Here is a 21,673-nt window from a genome sequence, read left to right as displayed (position 1 = left end):
ATTTCTGTTGCGGCTGGGTTTGCTTGTGTCTCTTTTCACCACCTCATGTGTTTTGTTTTGCAGTCCCGTTACTCTGATCAACTTCTGGCCAGTAGATTCTGTGTGAGTACTTTTGCCGAGGGTGCTGCGATCACCAGCATTCACTTGCTTGATTGCTCTGTGTATTTATTTATCTGTTTATTTATTTTGCTCTGTTTGGTTTAAAGACATTCTAATTTCCTGTCTTTTTTTTTTCCTCACTAAGGCCTATCACAGCTTACAGAGGCTCTGGGTAGAGCTGCAGGTCTCTCTGCTGAAGTGCTAGTCACTAGAAATTCTGCTCTGAGTTCTAATAAAACTGAAAAGAATTCTGCAGGTTTTAGCTGTAGTCCTGGAAGACGTGTTTATATTTTCAATATTCCTTTAAACATAGGCAAGAAAGAGGCTCCCGTTTGGATAATAGCATTTGAAAGCCATGTTTCTTGAGAAGTAATACATGGAGACCTTCAGAAGGGTCATGGTGTGTTCCTTGGAAGCAGTTCTCAATGGACTAGTAAAAATCAGCAGGATAGATTTTAGAGTATGACACTGAGTTTGGTTGACTAATTTCAGTGAAGTGTGTGGATGTTTTTAAAAAGTAGGTTATGCTATGTGGTTTGAAAAATTTTCACAAATGTAGGATTCTGACTTGTAAGCTAAACTTATTTTTATCGTCTCTCTAAAATACTCAGTTCATAAACAGTTTTGCCTTTAAGCAAGGAGGGAGTGCTCTATAGTCTGTTGCTACTACTGGTGTTTATTAATACTACTAATATCATATAATAACACACAAATGATTTATTTCAGCTTACATTGTTAGAGAACTATTTTGGAGCTAGATATTGTGATAAACACAACTAGTCCTAGCTATTTAAGAGGCTGAGGCAGGAGAACGGCTTAAGTGAGCCCTGGAGTTTGAGACCAGCTTGAGTACCACAGTGAGACCTCTTTAAAGATTAAAATCTATGAAATCTTTTGAGAACTTTGTTGTGTACATTAGCAAAAAAAAGTATGCCTACATAAAAGTTATATAGTGTTTTCATAATAGTTTGTTGTTTTACAGTATGCTTAACCAAATTAAAGTTTGGGAGCTCTGTCCTGTAACAACGGGAAAATAACTAATTTGAAAGAGTGGCTTATGTGAGAATTTAATTTATTTGATTTTTATATTATCTCACGATATAATTTAACTGAACCTAAATAATGTTTTTTCCCAAAGATATAGAGACAAACATAAGCTATGAATTGAGATGTATTTTAGTTCTTTAATAGCCAAAGGAAGTAGAAGAGTTTGTTTTCTTTTTTAATCTCACATTATTGTGCCATTTAATTTTGAGATACCATACTTACAAATAGTGCATTGTCTCTTTCCTTTATTCCTAATGCTTAAACAATATAAGAAGTTGCTCGATAAGGCTGTAGTTTTGCATGACGGTAATTATTTTCCCCAACCTGAGCATTCTGTTTGCAGAAGTCAGAAGCCTTCATAACTAAGCAATTTTGAAACTTGATCTGCTGACATACTGAGATGATCAAGTAGATAGATTTCTTCTGCCAGAGGAAGTTTAACCAGGGAGGAAGTCTGAAAAGTTAGGATTCCGAAGAAATTTTTTTTAATGTTTGACTAAAAGGAATAGGAAACAGTTCCTTGGAAGGAATGGAGAAGATCCAATCTATGTTAATGAGAAAGTATCCCAGTCTGGTTGCAGTGACTTCTTTTAAATTGAGGACGTTTGTCTTTCTTAATCCTTGAAGCGCTTTCAAAATCACTTATTTATTAATTTATCTTTTGTAACAACTAAAACATATTCTTTGGTTGCCTTTTTAGGAAAAGTTGGCTAGATTTTTCAGAGTGTGTGGGGTGTTCTAATTTGGAGGAAGAAAACAAATCCACATGCTAGTCTGAACTGTCTTTAATACTCTCATTTTCTTACTTTTTACTCCGACTTTTCTAATAAAATAGAAAAATCTATTTGTAAAACTGTCCTATTCAAGCAGAGGAATTAGGTACTAACCTGTTTTATTTTGTTAAAATATATTGGATAGGAGCATCTTATGATAATAGTGGTATTTAATCTACTTAATGTGGAACACAGACTTGGACAGCTTCCAGAGATACAGATCTTTTGTTTTTGCTTAGACAAAACCCTGGTTTCTTTGTAGCTGTCATAGTATTTTAAACTGAATCCAGGATAGGCCTCTCGTTTTGTTTATCCACAAACGAGGCAGGCTAGCAATGTTGCTGGAGTTCCTCTGCTTTGAAATCTGAGTAAATGAGAGCCTGCTGATGGAATTCTCACATGCATGCGTGAGATGGCATTGGCCAAATCGATTCTTAGGGATAATCGGAAATGATCCTGGTTGGTATATTGCTCTGTATTTACAAAGCAGGAAGCAGTAGCCATATTATTATCCTCCTTTGAAAGTGTTTTTGGAGGCTTAATACTTAAGGTATTTTTTTGGAGTAATTATTACTAATTCTTGGTTTTCAAATTATTCTACTCCGGCCAGCACTTTCTTTTGGCTTCTTGTCTGGTTTAGCAAGTGCCTCTTGTACTTTTCCAGATTACTAACTATGACCAGTTGGTATACTTATGCAAGCTGCACTAGGTACTATGTGCATTAATATATAAAATAATGGGAAATTATCCTTGAGGCTAAGAATTACAGCTCCTTTTAAGACTTTTGATAAGATTGCATTAATATGCTTTGGATTTACATGCCCTCTTCTCCTGCTGTAGCTTTGCTTCAAGGTCTTGTGTTTTCTTTCTTTTGTCTATATACTACCAGTATAGTAACTATTATAATGAAAATTACTGCTAATATGTTTTCCTCAGTGGTAGGCTTTAGCTTATTTTATGTATATATGTATATATATAATTATATATATACATATTTTTATATGAAACTTTGTAGCTTTCTTTAAACTATTTCAAAATTCTATAAAAATAGCAGATTAACTCCAAAATATAGTGAAGATTCCCATGGGAATATTTGGATCTGCCTATTAAGTTGAATAGTTGTCTCTTTGCTTTCACATGAAAATGTAAACATGTTTTACACTTGACCTAGACAACACTGGTCTCATATTTTACACTTGACCTCCACAATATGATAAAACCTTTATCTCTCAAGGAAGGCCTCCAGTGCCCTGGCCATTAGTTTAAGTGTGTGTTGTAATTATCTTAACACAATGTTTCATATTTTAAAAAATAGAAATTTCCAGCATATTTTCTCTGCAAGCCTAGCGGTATATATCCATTCATCTTCACATATATGTGTGTATGTATGTATATATGTACAGCCTCCACACTCAGGCTGACAAGTTTGAAAGGTTCTGGGTTTGGGGTTCGAGGGGGACACTGAGGCAGGCTGTCCCTTTGGGTAAAAGGGACATATACATACACACACACACACACACACACACATACATACAGAAATTTAAGAAGAAAATCAAACATTTTCATCTTCATGTTCAGACCAAGTCTTTGAAGGCTAAACAACAGATCTCACTGTGCATGTTACACTGGATTTTGGGTTCATGCCTTTCTTTCCCTAAGTCCTTTCGGTATTAGGAGAGAAATGGAAAAGATCTTTTATTCTTTTCAAATAGGGCAAAACTCACAAGTCCTAACTGGTTTTTGGAACAAATTTTGATTTTGGGTGGTTTTTTTGGTAAAGTTAATCCAAAAGATATAAAAATTTTTGAAATAATGAGTAGATCAGCTATGAAGTCTGAAAAAGGGTAACCCTACCACAATCCTTGCCTGTCTACTGAAGACAGGTGCCTTTTGATTTTGCCTACAGAACTTATACTCACCCTTTTCTCTTATTTGCCCATCTGGATTTGAGTACACACTAGCCCCAGTAAAAATTATTGTAGATACATGACATCTTACTAAATTTAGATATTCTTTAAAAAATGCTTACATGATCTTGAGATGTTTCTTTTTTTTTTTTTAGAGCATACTAGCATAATGCTACCGTTAACTTGGCAGGTAGCTTCCTTCTGTAGACATCTTGGTAGATAGAATTTTAACAAGTACTAGAATGGAATAGCCTCCGTGGAACTAAAATTCTTGACTGTAAATCTGCTAAGGATACACAGTTTACAGTCAACCCAAAGACGCTCTCATAGATGTGTGTAAGCTGTTTCCAGTTTTAACCACACAGTTCTGAGACAGCCTCAGAACGCTCATATATGAAAATGTATGAGCCGAGAGGCTGTAATGCTGTGTAGATTTCCCACCATACCTTTTTGTGTAATTGACACATTTTAGAGAGTTTTTCTTTTATTTTTATGGCTTTTAAGGAAAAGCAGAAATCATCTCTCAAATTTCAATTTAAAATATTTGATGCTGTCTTATATACAGGAGCAGCTACCTACATGTGCATGCTTAGAATAAAGTCATTCTAAGCCATGCATATGACAGGAGTGTGTGGTGGGGGCTATTTCTCCATTAATGGATGGTATCTGTGACTAATCACATTTTCTGCCTTATAGGCCTGCCTCGTCCCCCCAGCTTTCACACGATGATACTCATTCACGCATTGAGCATTATGCTAGCAGGTATGAGACTAGTTGAATGCCAGGGAAATATTGATTGAAATAACTAACCAAGGAGAGCTAACCTATAATAATTAAAAAAAATATTTTCTTTCTTCCTCAGTCCTTTCTGATTTCTACTAATCGATTTGCCCTCTAACGTGCATGCCATTCTACTGCATGGAGGTTTTGGATACCAACAACAGCATGGGTCCAGAACAATCTAATTTAACCCTGGCCTTTCAACATTTCTAGTAGCTTTGTTGTGTTTTATATTCTGAACACATTTGCTAAATTGGCTTGTAAGTCCTCGAAGCTCCTTCCAAACTACTAGACTAGATATTAATCTGTGGAGAAATGATACCATGTTACCTAAACAATGTGAAAGCCCTGACTTTTTACTTGTGTTTCCTTGACTCAATGTACTTTAAGAAGATACAACGTTCCTGACTCTTGAACTTTTCTCTACTACCTTCTTTGTATTTGAGATAACTTTTATTCCTAATCGCTGAACTACTAATTTTATCTTGTGCTTGTTAAATAAGTCTATTCAACTTTTTCTGGTTGTCAAAAGGCTTTATTATTAAATTGGTGACAGAACACACAGAACACTTGTGAATCCATCCCTTATCAACCTCCTGACTACTGGACATGCTCTTCTATTGTGGCAAGCATTAATTAGCTATATACGTCTATCATCAGTGAAAGGCAATAATTGTCTTAAAAGACAAGGGGCAAGTGTAAGGTGTGGATTTGTTTTTAGGGAAGATTTTCTTCTGTAAACAAAGACTGGTCCTCAGAGAAAGAAAGATTGATCTATGGGGGAAAATCCCCCCCCCAAAAAAAACACCAACAAAATACAGCTTCCGGTAGTTTTTATATTAAAAGTGCAAAGCTACTAACTAGCTGCTTCAACTGGTTAAGACAACACACACATCCTTTAATTTGAAGGATTCCTTTCTCCTCTTGCCATGAGTTACTCCTTAGTTTTCAGGAATGTTCGCATAGGTCTTGAGTAGATTCTAAGAAGTCACATAAGTTTTAATGAGCTTTTACGTTTTTTATCAGGCTAGCAGAAATGGAAAACAGCAATGGATCTTATCTAAATGATAGCATCTCTCCTAATGAGAGCATGTAAGTATCCTATCTCTTTTTACAAAATGTTCCTGACAATAAAATTGCTTTGAGGGATTCAGAGGTAGGAAAAAACAGGATATAGGAACTAACATCACATTCATTTGATCTTTCAAGGAGCCATTCATTGACTTTTTCTTTAGTTCTTAAAACCTGGCACAGAATGAGCTCATACAAATACAAGCATTAATCCAGAATAGCAAAAACAAAAACAAAAAAACAACGTCTTACTTACATTTATTTAATGTCTTATGACTATAAATTACTGATTTCAAACACTTAGATCAAAGGTTATTTTTTGAGCACACTGAAATAAGGAATAAGATGACATTTGAAAGTATGAACTAAGTCGGATTTCCTCCACTCGTGAGAAGTGGAAATGTGGTCTTCCCATAGAATATCTATTCCCATATACTGTTAGGTTGGCATTTTTCTTCACTGGACTGTTGTGCTTTAGCATCATATAGAAAGGCAGTCTTGTGAAGTGTTCCCAGATGAGGGAAGACAAATGCAGGTCTCAGTTTGCCACTGGGGTGATAAGCTAGCTTGATCGCATTTTAAGAAGGCGATGTATTACTGTTACAAATGGCCAAGAACACACTTGGCTCCAAAGCAGAGGCATCATCACCAGTTTAGAGCAGAGCACATAGTACAGAATACACAGGACCATTGCTATGATCCAATCAGATGTTGATTAGGAAGGAAGAGATGTGAGGGTATGGAGGAAATAGAGGACCCACTAATTGAACAAATAACATGCAGAGAAGAATTTTAATGCTTTTAGCTTGATAAGACATAGTAAGACAATGGTTTAACATCTTATTTTGGAGAATAGGCACATGGAAGCATAGTAAAGTGATCCTATATAGTATGTACGGGAACCCAGCATCTTGCTCAGATGAGGAAGGGACCTTCATAAGGATTAAGCCAAAGCAAATTGTATTAAAGTGGGATTTCTATGTAATTATTGAATTTCAAATGATTTAGTACATAGAGGAGACCAATATAATAAGAGAGACGTCAACAGCCAGTCATTTACTTCAAACAAATATCCTTTCCCCAATTAAAACTGTGATGCTATTATCTGATCTTCCAGCAGGAAAGTGAGTAGCTAAAGAACCAACTCCGTATAAAGGCTTGAATGATTCACTCATTTGGCTACCCAGTTTTGTATTGAAGATGCTCTCACACTTCCACATTAATTTAGAGTGTATCCATATGACAGTCTCTGGCAGTCATGGAACTGCCACAGAGAACAGGAAGAAAACTTAACAAGTATAGGTTCCAGTTAAATGTGGGAAGTCCTAGCAATAAAATTTTAGAATTTGAGGAGGGTACTAATATATTAGCTATGTGATAAAGACCTTGATTGTTTTATTTTACAACAAAATTTAGCTGTAGCTCATTCTGAGGACATGCAATCCATTTTCACTCTGTTGGTTAGCAAAATATGTTATTTAGGAACAGTTTTGATGGATCAGCTTTATTTCATTTAAATGTTTCTTTTTAATGCCACTGAAAATCATAATATTTATTATTATCATTATTTTTGTGGTGTTAAGGAGGGCTCTATGCATGCTAGGCAAGTAGTCACCCACTGCAATGTATCCCAATGCTCCAGTGATTACTTAGTAACATCTCCACCACTTCTCTCTATTGACTGACAACAAAACGGAAGCCATGAAAACATTTTCCTAAGGACCTGGTCTTTTCAAACTGAGAATGCGGTGGCTCTGGCATGCTAGGCATGCAGACTCGTGCCAGTAATCAGGAGGCTGAGACAGAAGGGTTGCCAACTTAAGGCCAGCCTGGGCTATGCAGAAATCCCCTCCGGAAAACCAAAATTAAGTGGGTATGCAAAAGGTAGCATATGCTCATGATAACGCCATGGAACCAGAAACAAGGAGCTTTAGCGTTTCATTAAGAAGAAAATGAAGTTCCTAGAACCTGGAGGTACAATGGAGTTTTCAAAAACTTAGAGCACTTCATTCTTAGAGTGATTTCTCCTGAGTGTTATTAGAAAGTTCCTTCTTGCCAGGAGACTGCAACTGCCTCTCAGAATATGCCTTCCTCTGCCCTCCCCGCAACAGAAATAGTGCTTAAGATTCAGCCTAAGGAATGAGGTGTTCTCATCCTGTTTTAATCAGTCACCTTAATGGCTTCACCCCCTTCAATTTTGTATTTATATCTAAACAGTATTTAAAACAACCAGTTATCCACAGGTTAGTTACTGCTAACATCCCACCTCTGAGGCCTATGAGTTAAAATTAGCTGGCTGAAGCAGCTCTTTCGGGTTTTTGCCTTCCACTGAAGATACTATTTCCTATTTTAAGAACTATGTTTCCCTCCTCCCTACCCAATCAGTATCAGTACCATGGCTAATGAACAGATCATCTTGACATACTTACTAGCAAAAGAATTAAATGGCCATTGTTATTTTTTTAAAAAAGTATTTGTTAGTTGATAACAAGCTAAAGTGTTAAAATAGACTCCAAAGTATTTCTGTAATTCTGTCTTTCATTTATCTGTGTAAATAGGCCAGTAAGTTTCATGTGGATTTTTGAAAAAAGAAACAATTTAAACTGTCCATCACTACAGCGGTACCTAAATGTCTTCAGAATAGGGGCACGGAAGGGTCTGACTAATTGTTGAGAGCAAAGAAATGTTTCTATTTTCAAATACACATCTGAGTCCCTGACCCCAAAACAAAATAAGGGGGGTGGAAAAACCAAAACCTTTGATTTTATTTTCCAGAGATGATGAACATTTGTTAATCCAGCATTACTGCCAAAGTTTGAACCAGGACTCCCCCCTGAGCCAGCCTCGTAGTCCTGCCCAGATCTTGATTTCCTTAGAGAGTGAGGAAAGAGGGGAGCTAGAGAGAATCCTAGCAGATCTTGAGGAAGAAAACAGGTGAGTTTTCTCTGTAGCTGTGTCATTGGTAAGCGGAGTGCACACGCTTGCACACGAAGACGAGTGCCAGGAGGCTTCACTTAGTCACTCGATGTCTAACTGTTTGCGAAAATAATCTGTTCGGCTCCTTTTGCAGATTCACTTCTTGTCTGAAAGAAGAAAATGAGTGCCATGTAGCATGATTAATAAATACCTCCTAATTTAGGTGTGAGGGGATTAATGCTAATGGGGGCATTGGGTTTATTGCATGTGTGCCATAGGTTTTGATATATTTGTATTTGGGAAGAGAATTTAAGAGAAAAACTAAGTGATTCAATTCGTGGTTATATAAATTTTACATGTTTGGCCATATTACCATAAACATTAGATTCATTGGCTTTGTCATATTTGGGAACAGTATTTCCTCTTGTTTTTCATCATCAAGTAGAGAAGTTACTGCTTTTGTTCATTTTCATAGCAGATTAGGTAGGCAATTCCAGGTGTTAGCCATTACCTGTAAAAAAAAGTGCGATTATTAAAAAAAGAAAATTCATGATGCCTAAAGCGGATAAATTGTAAGGATGTAGACCATTGTGTGGTGTCAGGATAATACAAATCATTGGCCTCTTCCTTTTGTTTTACATTTGCTATGCCACGGGTACCCTGGTTAAGGGAACCTTTTCATATAAGCACCTGTAATCACAGTGTGGCTTGCTACAGACAGTGCCACCAGGCAAGTCTTTAAAAGCCAGACTGCTCAAATCCGTAGCACTTAAATACTTTCATCTCTTTTGGTTAGCCCAAGGCAGCAAGACCTCTTAATCTAGAGGACATACTGTATTTGAGACCCAGTGCCCTGAGGGAGAATGTCACCTCAGCATGAAAAAGCTGGCTGTCATTCATCTAGTCCCTTCTGCTGCTACTAGCCTTTCAGCTCTTAATACCTCTGACCTCTGGCCAGAGCTCTTTATCAAATTGGCTTCCCTTGAGTTCCTCGCCCATTTTCCCAATAAATCCTCTGCGCTGACTCTTTGTGTAGCTTTCCAGAACCAAGGCCTATCATGGCATTCTTACTTTACTGGATTTCTGTATCTTGAATGAATACCCAGCTTCTCAGCAGGGCGTCCAAACCTTCCACTGTGGTCTCTCGACTTGCTTTTGTCAATGCCACCTTCTTCTACTGACCATGCTGCTGTAGCCAGTATTTTGATTTTGTTTGCATCTACTTTCTGGGCCATGTTCATGCTCGCTGTTGGCCTATATAACTTTAGATTTTGCCCGGAAAACTAAGGGCAGTTTGCCCTGTTATCCATCATTGTCCGTACCTCCTTCAAATGAGTCCTGGCCATTCGGTGATCAGCATCTTGTTCCTCTAGTAGGTCCTACCACAGTGATAATATTTCACTACTCAGGAAGTGTCTGGTAAAACACTACAGATCATGTCCTCATGCTTATATGATATAAACTTAAGAATATAGCAAGGAGGTCACATGACTGCCAGTAATGCTGTAATATTGTACATTTGTGGAGAGAAGATTAATGATAGCTTTATTTTATTAGCTCTATTTGTAAAAGTAGGAATGAAATCCAAGATACCTCTCCTATTATTTTACTGGGAAGAGTCACTAATAATAAGTAGTAACAATAGCTAGTAGTCATTCATATTAAATCTTTATCAAAGTCAAAAGAGAAGAAAGGATTGGGATTTCCCCTATAAACACAATCTGATGCTCTTGAAGAGTATGTACATTGTCTAGTATATGATCCTTACCATTGCTTAGTACATCTTTTAGATCATTAGTCAGGATATAGGTTTTGTTGGTGGGTTGTGCGATGCTCCCTCCATGCCATGGTAACCAGGTCAATGAGTGTTGGGGAGGAATACCGATTAAACTTATTTATGTATCATTTCATCATTTTCAGAGCACCGTCTCTGGTACTGGGGACTGAATCCATGACCTCATGTGTGCTAAGGACCCATTCTACCACTGAGAAACACTACCAGCTTCTCATTTTAAAAGTACTTTCATATATTTTAGATCGTTTAATCTTTTTAAAAGCTGTACAAAGAAGTACACATCTCCTTTCTTTAGATGAGAAAGCACAGGCTGAGAGAGGTTCAAATAGCTTGCCCCAGATTTCCCAGTCAGCTAGTGGTAGACATAAATTCATACCAGGTTTATTTTTTCACACTCAAAATAGCCAACTCTACCTTGGTTCAGAGAATAAAGAGCCATTCTATGTAAATGCCATCTACATAGAAATCGGGTTTATTCCCCCAGAATGTGCCTTACCTTGAGAGCGTTGCAAAGAACAAACGTCCTTGAATAAACTAGTTCAACCACTTTACCCTGAAATATATCCAGGATTGTCACTGAAAATGGGATGGTTTGTTCTCTGAAAGAAAGATTATATAGCAGGGCTACTTAGTGCTCCAAAACGAGGCCTCTGCCATTATGTGAGTCTTTCTGGAGGTTATCTTGAAAAGGTCAGAATGAGTCTTTTCTTTTCTTCTTAGTTCTATTTTCTACTGAAATCCCAAAGAAGTGTCTCCCTCTTGGGAACAGCCTTCCTCGTTTTCCTGCCCTATCCTCTGCTGTCTTCTTAGAGATTTTAAGAAAGAGATGTAGGACCATTCTGCTTCTGTGACCTTTGCATTGGGTGTTGCTTTCAAAGCCTTTAATTTGTCATTTGCCTCCCTAAAAAAAGCCTAGGAAATCACTAGATTCTCTTTCTCTGTGCCTGCCAGCCTGGATATTTCCCAAGTCAGAAGTAGGCTGCAAAAATGACAAATAATAGCCTACTTGTGGAGAAAACGGGCAAGGATATTTTAGTATTGTACTCAATGCTCTGGATGGGGACTTTGAGTATATGTAAATATTTGTGTATATTTAGTGTTTATTTAGTATTTCTAAATGTCAAATATCTATGAATATTTGGTGTCCTTATTCTATAAATGTGATTTATGTTCACATTGCAGTTAGCAGAGGAGAGTTAATTGGAGACTCCAATTCCTGACTACATATGTTATTAATTCTATTAATTACTCTTTTTCACAATTTTCCTGGCCCAATGCCCTACAGAAACTCAAGGTGGCTATTCTACATACATCTTGGGTATATCGTTTTTCCTTTTTTAATTTATTTTTTAAGAAAATCTTTTCTCATTTTACATACCAATCCCAGTTCCCTCTCCCCTTCTCCCACTCCCCTACCTTCCACCTGTCCCACCCCAATCCATTCCTTAGAGAGGGTAAGGCTTCCCATTGGGGAGTCAACAAAGTCTAACACATTCCTTTGAGGCAGAACCAAGGCCCTCCCTCCTATATCTAGGCTGAGCAAGGCAGCCTTCCAAAGAGAATGGGCCCCAAAAAGCCAGTTCAAACACTGGGGATAAATCCTGGTCATCTGGAGGTATATCTTATCTCTACTGTTAGAGTTCCTTTTCTCCCATTCCTTATACATAGCATTCAATACATATTTGTTGAATAAATTAATGAACAAATGAATTAAACTGGAGCTGGATCTATTTTGGTTTTAACACGTGCATGTAGTTTCAAAAACAAATATTTCACAAACCTAATTTCATAAAGGAAAACATTCAATTGAGCTTTTATTATTTTTTTTAGTTCTATTAACATTTCAAAATACTTCCCTCTGCCTTGATTAGTACTAAGCATGGCTTTTTCATAAAGGTAGAATTTTAAAAATCCATTTTTCCAAGTCCCTGGCTCTGGTGTCTCTCCCACCAGCACCCTCTGGTTCCTAGTCTTTTTTCCCCATAAAGATAAGAATAAAGCTGAGTATGTCTCTGGATCTTTTTGATAGTGCCTCTTAAAAGTTTGCGACATTGGTAGCATTCATTAGCTTAACCTATCATTCATGTTTCACTTGTTAAGCACAGATAATAAGAGTTTATCTTTATTTGGCAGAAGCCAGCTGATTACTGAGAGTTGGTTCCATCCTATGTCCTTAGCTCTGTGAACTCACGGCTTACCTTTTTTCCTGTGTTCATGAAATCTTGTAGTCTCCTGACTTAAGTCTATACTTACCAAATTACTGTCAGCATGGTAAATTAGTTAGGTTGCTCCTAAATCTAAAATGCAGGGAAATATGAGTTTGATTGACCATGAAGTTTAAAGATGATTAACATTGTTTCATATTCTATGACAGCATCGGGCTCAGCAGATTTGTAGTACCTACCCAGTACCTTTCATATGCTTTGGTTTGGTTCTTTGGTAACCAGGCCTTTTCAGCTTTGATTTGGTTTTATCTTGCTTTGTTTCATTCTGCCAATATTCACACAAGATTATACAACATTCCAAGAAGTTTTAGATTTGTTACTTATGTCGCTGGTTTGAACTAGGTGGAAACCATTGACCTGTTCATGTACCTTGTAAACAACCTAATGTTTTTAGGTCCTGCTTTCATTGATATAAATCTTCATAAGCTCAGGCATCTTTAGTCCATTTCCTTTGTTTTGGTCTATATGGTAGTCCAAAGTGATAAGATGTGGCCAAACTGAAAGAGTAAAAGTGGGGGGTCAAGAGCTGGGGGTAGCCAGCCAGAGATGAGTAAGTTAAAACATTAGGAACAATGACAGAATGTCATTTGCAAAATCTACATTGTAGCCAGGTGTGGTGGCATAAACCTTTATTCTCAACGGTTAGGAGACAAAGGCAGATAGATGTCTGTGAGTGTGAGGCCAGCCTGGTCTATATAGTGAGTTCTAGGCCAGCAAGGTCTACACAGTGAAACCCAATCTCAAAACAAGACAAAGAAAGGGAGGCGATGAAGCCGTCTGTTGTGCAAGAGGGAAAGAGCATGGTGTCACACTGAGGAGTATAGACCTCCTCACCTAGGATAGTATGCTGCTTGTTATCTGTGAACTTGGCACAAGCCTAGATGTTTCTAGGAAGAGGGAGTGTTAATTAAGAATATGTCCCTATAGAACTGGCTTGTACGCAAGTCTTGATTAATGATTGATTTGGGAAGGTGCAGGATACTGCAGGAGATGCCACACCCAAGTGCTGTTGGTCCTGGGTACTATAAGTAACCAGGATGATAAAGGCAGTAAACAGTGTTTCTCCATAGTCTTTGCTTTAGTTCCCTACTCCAGGTTCCTACCATGTTTGTGTTCCTGTCCTGACTTCCTTATATGATGGATGGTGATGTGAAAGTACAAAAAAAATTTTTTTTTCTTCCTCAAGTTGATTTTGGTATTGGAGGTTTATCACAGCAATAGCACCCTAGGACAAACAAGGAGCCATCCCTGGGCATCAGCCAGAATTTAGACCCTTATATTTACACCGAGGTCTGTGTTTTGTGTGTACATGAAGTTTATGTGAACCCATAGAGATTCGTATAGCTTTGTGGTGGGTAAATTTCAATTAAAAGAACCACAAGGCATTAGGAAAGCATGTTTTTAGGACAAAAAGGAGCTTATGCGAGAGGTGATCCAAGAGTTCAGTAGATTGTACAAATGGGGAGACAGCCCCAATTTCCATGTTGTATCAAGGAGCAGGTAAAGCTGATGTCTCCGATAGACGAAGAGAGCTCATTGGCTTGGTGCTGCAACAGCTCTGGGGGAATACAGGAAGGGTCTGACAGGAGCATAGCCAAAAGACAGACTTTTTGCAACCAGGGTTGACAGTTCAAGAATATCCTTGCTGGAATTCTCAGCAGAATTTGTGGAAGTCTTTCCTTAGGGGCCAGGGGGCTAGAAGATAGTGAATGGAGTGGGGTAGAAGTTGAGTGATGGTCCTGGTATCATCCTCTTGCGCAAATGCCAGCAGTCTATAAAAAAGGAATTGCTCTTAGAGTCCCTATTCTCCTACTTTTTGTACAGAGCATTCAATAAAGAAGGAAGACCTTGTCAAAGTATGTAAAATAATTCCATCCACAAATCTATTTGTAAATATTCACATACTTAAAATTCATCTCTAGAGGACACTCAAGAAGTGTATAAGGTTAAAAAGAACAAGACATAATAATAATTTATAATAATAAAGACAGGTTTTACATATGCAAATATTTACAAATATACTTTTGCTGGAATTATTTTACATATTGTCACATATTGTTCATTCTATTCTTTTTATGTAAAAAATCTCTAATTACTTTGTATATGCTGGAAAAAAAACATGCCAGGAGATGAGAAGAGGACTTGGGACTGAGAGCATTTTCTCAAAAGAGGCAATAGAGAGAAAGAGAGGTTAAAGGGCACCAGTGTGCAAGAGAAGTCCTGGTCTCAAATGGAAGACCAATTTTGTGGTCTTTCTTAATTGTGGCAGGTGAGGAATTGAGCATAAGCAAAGAAGATGAGGGGCATATCACAGAATCTTGACATGTCCAGTTGACAGCACTGGAAACTAGAGACCGATTCTTACGTTTGTTCAAGTCAGCATTGTATATGAGAAGGTTAATGAAACTAGGCATTTATGTTGCTTGGCAACATAGGCTACAAAACACAGGGCTACAGGACCTTTTTTGGATAAAGGGAGCAAGTTAAACACCATAAATCAAACAGCCATGCCTTTTATGGCAAGAATGATGAAGAGCTGAAGGGCAAACACTGTATCTCAAAAACTGTGTTAGAATTGGGTCAACCATCACAGCTTTATTTAGGCAGAGAGGAGATGTCCACAAATCAGAGGTAGAGTCCCCAAGAATCAGAGGCTCAGTTCTATCTCACAGTAGTATATCGACTATTCTTCAGTTTATTCCAAGTTAATCAAAATTGGAGGGGACTGATTTGGGGCATCTCTTTCTTAGGAGTGAATGAATAACCAAGAATTACTCTTTATTTTTTCTCCGTTCCCCTAAATATCTCTTTTTAATTGCCTAGCTATAGTAAATGTATTCAAGTCGTGTTGTAATACAAGCGGCGGGGCTGCGTCCCCAGCACCCCGGCTGCCTGCTAGCTTATGCCCCGAAATAATTACACGGACACTGTATTCTTTTAAACACTGCTTGGCCTATTATATCTAGCCTCTTCTTGGCTAACTCTCGCACCTGGACTAGCCCATTTCTAATAAGGTGTGTAGCACCCCAAGGTGCGCTTACCGGGAAGATTCTAGCCTATGTCCATCCTGGGTTGGAACTTCATCACATGTGCCCGGGAGAGGGGAGAATGGCCTCTGCTCCAGAGAGCAGAGCTGTCAAGTCTGAGCTCACTTCCTCTTCCTCCCAGCATTCTGTTCTGTTTACTCCACCCACCTATGTTCTAACCAATAAAATGGGCCAAGGCAGTTTCTTTATTAGCCAATGACCTTCCTTCATCATTTCCCCTTTTTCTGTTTAAACCAAAAAAAGGAAGGCTTTAACTTAACATAGCAAAATTACATATAACAAAACAGTTATCAAGTAAAAATTACAATAATCTTTATCATAACTAAGGAAAACTATAACTATAACTAACTATTCTTCAACCCCATCAAAGACTCCAGAAAGATACAATATTACCTAAGCAAACAAGAAATAAGCAACTTTCAAACTCTAGAAATGACAGAGACATCTCGCTGCCTGGACAGTCACCCAAAGTTTCTCTGTACCGTTGGGGCATCCATCTTCGGCCTACAGGCCCATAGTTTCCAGCAGACATTTCCATGAAGCAGGAAATTTCAAAAGCAGTTCAGTCACTATCTGTTGTGTCCTGCAGAATGTCTTGCAGACTCTTTCATGAATCAGGAACCCCGAAAGATCATCTCACCTTTAGGCAAGTTCAGCAGTCCTCTCTCTGCGGGTTCCTTTGTGTCCAGTTTATGCAACAGTTCAGGCAAGAGCAGTTTCTTGCCGAAATGGCTATCAAACTTCATAAGGATCCTCTTCAATGCCCATCTTCTTCCTGAAGTAGATTGGTGCTGCCAGGAGCAGAGTGTCTCATTGTCATGAAAAACCCTAAGTTATTAATACATTTAAAATGCTATATTCTACAATCTTTGAAAGATATGAAGAATGCCTATCTAAAATATATCTATGCACATCTACAAAATCTTAACTAACATGACTACAAACTTGATTATTATGATTATCTATTAACAACCTATGTACATTACATTTTAAGTGAACTACACAATCACAATACCTTAATAAAGATCAGAAATACATATACATATAACAAAATTGACCTTAAATCTCTATCAATAAAGCAAAATCTATACTAATGCAAATTATTCATATCTATCTCATATCCCCTTTTAAATGTAAAAGAATGTTTATAAACCATATTTGGGAACATGGGCGCAGTTTTTTCTCTCCAAACTGCTTCCTGCTGAATGGGGGCGTTGTTAATTAGGTCTTTCATGGTATAACCTGTGTGCTAGTTTCATCTCAGTTGGCAGTTGAGCACGGCATTTAGATCCATATTCTAGACCTAAGAAGATAGGAACTGCATGTTCCTTAAGACTAGAGTTGTTGCTACATTCCATGACCCTCAGGCTAAGAATCTGACATCACCCAAATCAGAAGAACAGTCAAATCGTTTTCGGCTGCACTTGGAATCTTGGGATAGCAGATTGGAGAGCCCCAGACTGTTTCATTCTACAGAAAAAAATTGAAGCAACCCTCTGGTGATTAGAATATTCACATTTTATGAATACAGCTGGCATCTCTCTAAGACAGACTGGATAAGAGCTTACATTCATACAACCCCACTTCCTTTGTTAGATGGCCCCACCCGCCCTTTCTCCTTGTGGACTTTACTACTAGACCATCCTGTGACAATAGAATAAGATCTTGACTTTCTTTTGTTAGTTTATAGGCCCAAGCATATAATTTCATTTAAATCTAGCATTACTAGATGAATACTTCATGTGAGACTTCAATGATGACTCAGGTCTGTTTCTTACCCTATGGAGGGCAACACTTAATGAAATAATAACGAAATATGAACATTAAAATCTAGCATAGGAAGTGCTCTGGATGAGCAAAAAGGTCAATGCTGAATTCTGTCTGGGAGTTGAGACATCTCTGCGAAGGGAGTATAAGGTTAATGACAGCCCTTTCCTAGACTACAGCTGGGAAGGGAAGAGTTTTCCTGACTGCCAGAACTATGAATCATGCATAACATGGAATGAGGAGAAAGAGTGCAGTGGAATGCAGGTGGAGACTCCTTTATAAAGAACGTTGTAAGTCATATTAAGGAGTTTGACTTCTATTCTATATGCAACTTCTATTTGCAAAGGGGCAGACGATAGGCATAGTGAATTTGGTCTACTAAATTCTTGTGTTCGAGGACATTTCTATAAATGTGTTCCTTTTCCAAAAGGGTATATTTTTAAAAGCCATAGCAATCAGATCTCTGTGGTGTGAATGAGCATACTAGGGATGCCCTCGATTGAGCTTCAGATTCCATTGGAACTTCCTTGTATCCAGGGAGGTAAGAAGAAACATTTTTGCAAACTCTTGATATTAGATGAAGGAAATATAGGCTATACTAAAGAAACATTGTAATTTTCCTGAATTTTGGCAACAAAGATGAATAGCTGTCCTTTGAATGCTTGATGTGAACAGAACCAGGTCTGAGTTCATATATTATTTTATTCAATCGTTACAACCCTGTATCCAAAAGACTTGGTATCTAGACTCTAAAAGACACTGCAGACAGCTACCACATGGATTCCTAGTCTGATGGCTCTGAACTCTGAACCACTGTTATGCTACGTATAATTATTGACTAGTGTACTCACCAACATTTAATACAAAAGATCAAGGGAAACCCTAGGTGGCTTTTGATAATCGTGGAAAGACTATTTTTACAGAAAATACATGGAATATAGCTTATGGTAGCCCAAAATGTGCTCAGAGAATGTCTTTGAGAGCCTTTAAGGAAAAGTATTCCAAAGACAGATAAGCTTTTGTATAAGGGAATCCTTGTCACATTAATGCTTGCGTTGAGGATAGAAGAGAAAGCAATGGTTAATTATGTTTAACCCAATACTGTCCTTGCTGACTTGACCTCAAACTCTATTGTAATGCTATATGGAACACAACTTGAATAAAAAAAATCAAGTGTGTAAGAAACCAACCAAAGAGAGGAATGGTTAGCTTTCTATTGTAAGTGTTGAAGTCTGGGCCTTTGTCTTTTCAGGGGAGATCGGAAAAAGTAGTTACCACAGGAACCTGCGCATAAGCCCTGGATATGTGATAGTACTGAGGCAATTGCTGTATAAACACTGAGTCCTCAAGAATGAGTTCATAAAATGGGAAGGAGCATGTGAAATTCTCACCAGTAGATATCGAACATTCTTGGTACCCTTTTTTGTGGACTGCTGTCTGGGATAATCTGGGTTTCCAGTTAAAGCACAAACAAAAGATTCCACCAATACTCTGTCTGATACAGTGAACTTACTGTCGGAAAGTTCTTACTTGTTCATTCACTGGTTAGCTTCTGGGAAGGCAGCTTTTGTTTCTGTCACCAGAATAGTGAAAAAAAATGTTTTAAGTGTTTACAGGCAATGGCCTCTTTTTGCTTTACATATCTGCTGGGTCATGATTTTAACAGGTGTAGTCAATACAGTGGGAGTTTTTTTTTTCTGTCCCTTTACCTTATAACAGAAATGCAAATGTAGCTTTAAAGTAACAGGTTACTGTGAATTTACAGAGTATGTAAATTATTATATGGTCCTGTGTGATGCTCCTTCAGGAAGCTATTCCTCTTCCTGACACAGAAATTTTAAAGATGAATGCTCAGTATATCCACCATGTGTGGCTTGTTGATGAACTAGTTCCAATCCACAGAGCCGGCGCCTAATGGAGTCATCAGGAACAATGTTGAAAAAAGAGATCTGGAGTTTTAAGAGAAGTCTTGATTAAGAATCAGTGAGTTGTAGGGGAAGGTCACAGTCGTAGAGGACATGGGAGCCTATGGACGACTCTTTCTAGGAAGAGAGTACCTGTAGAAAGAACACCTGGGGTGCTAGAAGTGGCTTGCTGCTTTGTATCTCTTACACAGCTGAATAGATCCTGGAAACGGCTGACTCCATCCATTTTATATTTTTGTCTTAATAATCAAAAGGTAACCTTCTGTGTCGGTGGCCATAAAGCGCCGCTCTGTCTGCTGTAATTGTAGGCCACAAGCAAATAATTTCCTATGTGTTCCGTTTCTTATGATGGTCTAGTAGACCAGAGGACTAATTGTCAAAATAAGTAATGTTACTGCTGAAGCTTTAGCAGTGAGCATGGTTCCCAATCATTTTGCAGTCACCTAATGTTTGTTACTGTGGCGTAGAAATAGACAATATCCCACACATTCACATCTGAGCTCTTCAAAGGTATGGAATAGTGTTTCACATGCCCCTGTCTCCTGAGTTCCAGGTACCTGCATGTGTTATGTAAATGAGCGGAGGGAAAATGCTCTTTGTCATGTGAGCTGTGACAGAAGCAAGGTGTCTTCATTGTTTTCCCTTACTTCTGCTAGTCTTTCTACAGTTTCTTTCATATGTCTCCTTAGGTTGTGTTTCCATTCGAATGAAAACAACTCAGTTTAGGTTAACCTAGACTTGAGTGTTTTAGGATTATTGGGGACGTTTTTAGGAAACATACAGACCATGTGAAAGTTTTGGCTATCTTGTACAAGTAATTCTACAGACATGTGTACACCCTAGGTTACATGTTGAGTCCTCTACATTAGGGAAAAGAATAAGAAATGACTGTTTTCACTGTGAATTTATTTTCAGTGTCCTGAAAGATACAATTTGAAATCCAAAACTTCATTTTTACGGAAGTGTCTTGATATATATACTGTCTGTTTCATGCAATCCACCCTCCTAACTTGTATAATTCATTGGTTGATAGCATAATCTCAAAAGTTGTGCAGTTGCCATCGCACGTTCAATTTTAGAAAATTTTCTTCATCACAGAATGTCATCCAGTACTCATTTTTTCTCACTTCTCCTTTGTCCTGTGACCAATCCTTAGCAACAGAAACCTATATTACCAATTTATTGACTTTCTTCTGTGGAGGTGTATATTCCTTACCTTCATATGAATGAATTTGTATAACCCATGCTCTTTTGTGCTGGTCTTTCACTTAGCATAATATTATAAGTGATATCTGTATTACAACATGTTATAGTACTTCATTTTTAATGCTGACTAGCATTCCATTGTATGGACAGACGTATCACATTTTTAATATCTATTCACCAGTTGGAAATTTGGGTTGTTTTGACTTTACTGGCAACTGTGTACTTATTTTTGAAGAAACAATTTCTTAGTTTCTGTCATTGGAATACAAGAGGACATAGTATCAAACATGACCACTTTAAGGAAGTGGGAAATGGGCCCTCAGGTTAAGTTTATTAGATGAACATAAGGCCTGATGCCCAAGGAGGACTCAAGCTGGACCACTCAAAGCTTGAAGTTCTGACTCTCCTACAGGTGGTTGAGCATTCTGCTGACCAGAGATAATGAAACTTTGATATTTTCCTGTATTTGTCTGAAAATTGAAAGATACTTTTCCCAGTGGTATTATTCCTAGGGGCTTGACTAATCTTGACTAAGACTTATCTCCAGTCTTAGTTGGCCTTTTGGTTAGAGAAGAATAGGCACTATCATGTTTGTCTTGAGCGTTTTTTTGCTGGCCTTATTTCCACATAATGTGCCTAGGATTTCTTATGACTCTTTTTCGTTTGTTGAACTGATGATAAATACATTTCTCCTATAAACAACATAGACAATATATTGTATAGTGTATAATAGACAATAATGTGTATGGTACATTGTAGTAATATGGGCGGTGGGGCTGCGTTCCCCAATACCCCAGCCACCCGCTCCGGCTAGCTTATGCCCCAAATAATTACACGGACACTGTATTCTTTTAAACACTGCTCTGGCCCATTTCTAATCATCTGTGTAGCGCCCCTAGGTGCGCTTACCGGGAAGATTCTAGCCTAAGTCCATCCTGGGTCGGAGCTGGGGCATGGTGTGCGTCTTCCCTGGAGCAGGTAGCATGACGTCTCTCCTGCGTCTGCTCCGGAGACGAGAGCTGCGGAGTCTGACCTCACTTCCTCTTCCTCCCAGCCTTCCCTTCTGTTTACTCCACCCACCTAAGGGTGGGCCTATCAAATGGGCCTAGCAGTTT

At 38.1% G+C, this 21,673-nt stretch overlaps 1 protein-coding gene across 13 annotated transcripts in view; it reads left to right on the top strand.

Annotated features, from left to right (window-relative positions):
- The window catches only part of Dmd (dystrophin), a 2,313,977-nt gene that overhangs the window by 2,253,273 nt on the left and 39,031 nt on the right, over positions 1 to 21,673 (top strand). For 6 of the 13 annotated variants that reach the window (XM_075957213.1, XM_075957212.1, XM_075957211.1 and 3 more), the window contains 4 exons: positions 64 to 102; positions 4,523 to 4,588; positions 5,633 to 5,698; positions 8,453 to 8,611. The exons of 2 other annotated variants lie outside the window; for them this stretch is intronic. In XM_075957213.1, coding sequence (XP_075813328.1) covers positions 64 to 102; positions 4,523 to 4,588; positions 5,633 to 5,698; positions 8,453 to 8,611 — 330 coding nt within the window. The remainder of the gene's footprint in view (positions 1 to 63; positions 103 to 4,522; positions 4,589 to 5,632; positions 5,699 to 8,452; positions 8,612 to 21,673) is intronic. 5 more of the 13 variants (XM_075957214.1, XM_075957216.1, XM_075957220.1 and 2 more) reach the window with 1 other exon arrangement.

The sequence above is a fragment of the Microtus pennsylvanicus genome, chromosome X (assembly GCF_037038515.1).
Source record: "Microtus pennsylvanicus isolate mMicPen1 chromosome X, mMicPen1.hap1, whole genome shotgun sequence".
Classification (NCBI taxonomy): domain Eukaryota; kingdom Metazoa; phylum Chordata; class Mammalia; order Rodentia; family Cricetidae; genus Microtus; species Microtus pennsylvanicus.
The sequence above is the reverse complement of the archived record's forward strand: the minus strand, read 5'-3'. Positions and strand labels throughout refer to the sequence as shown.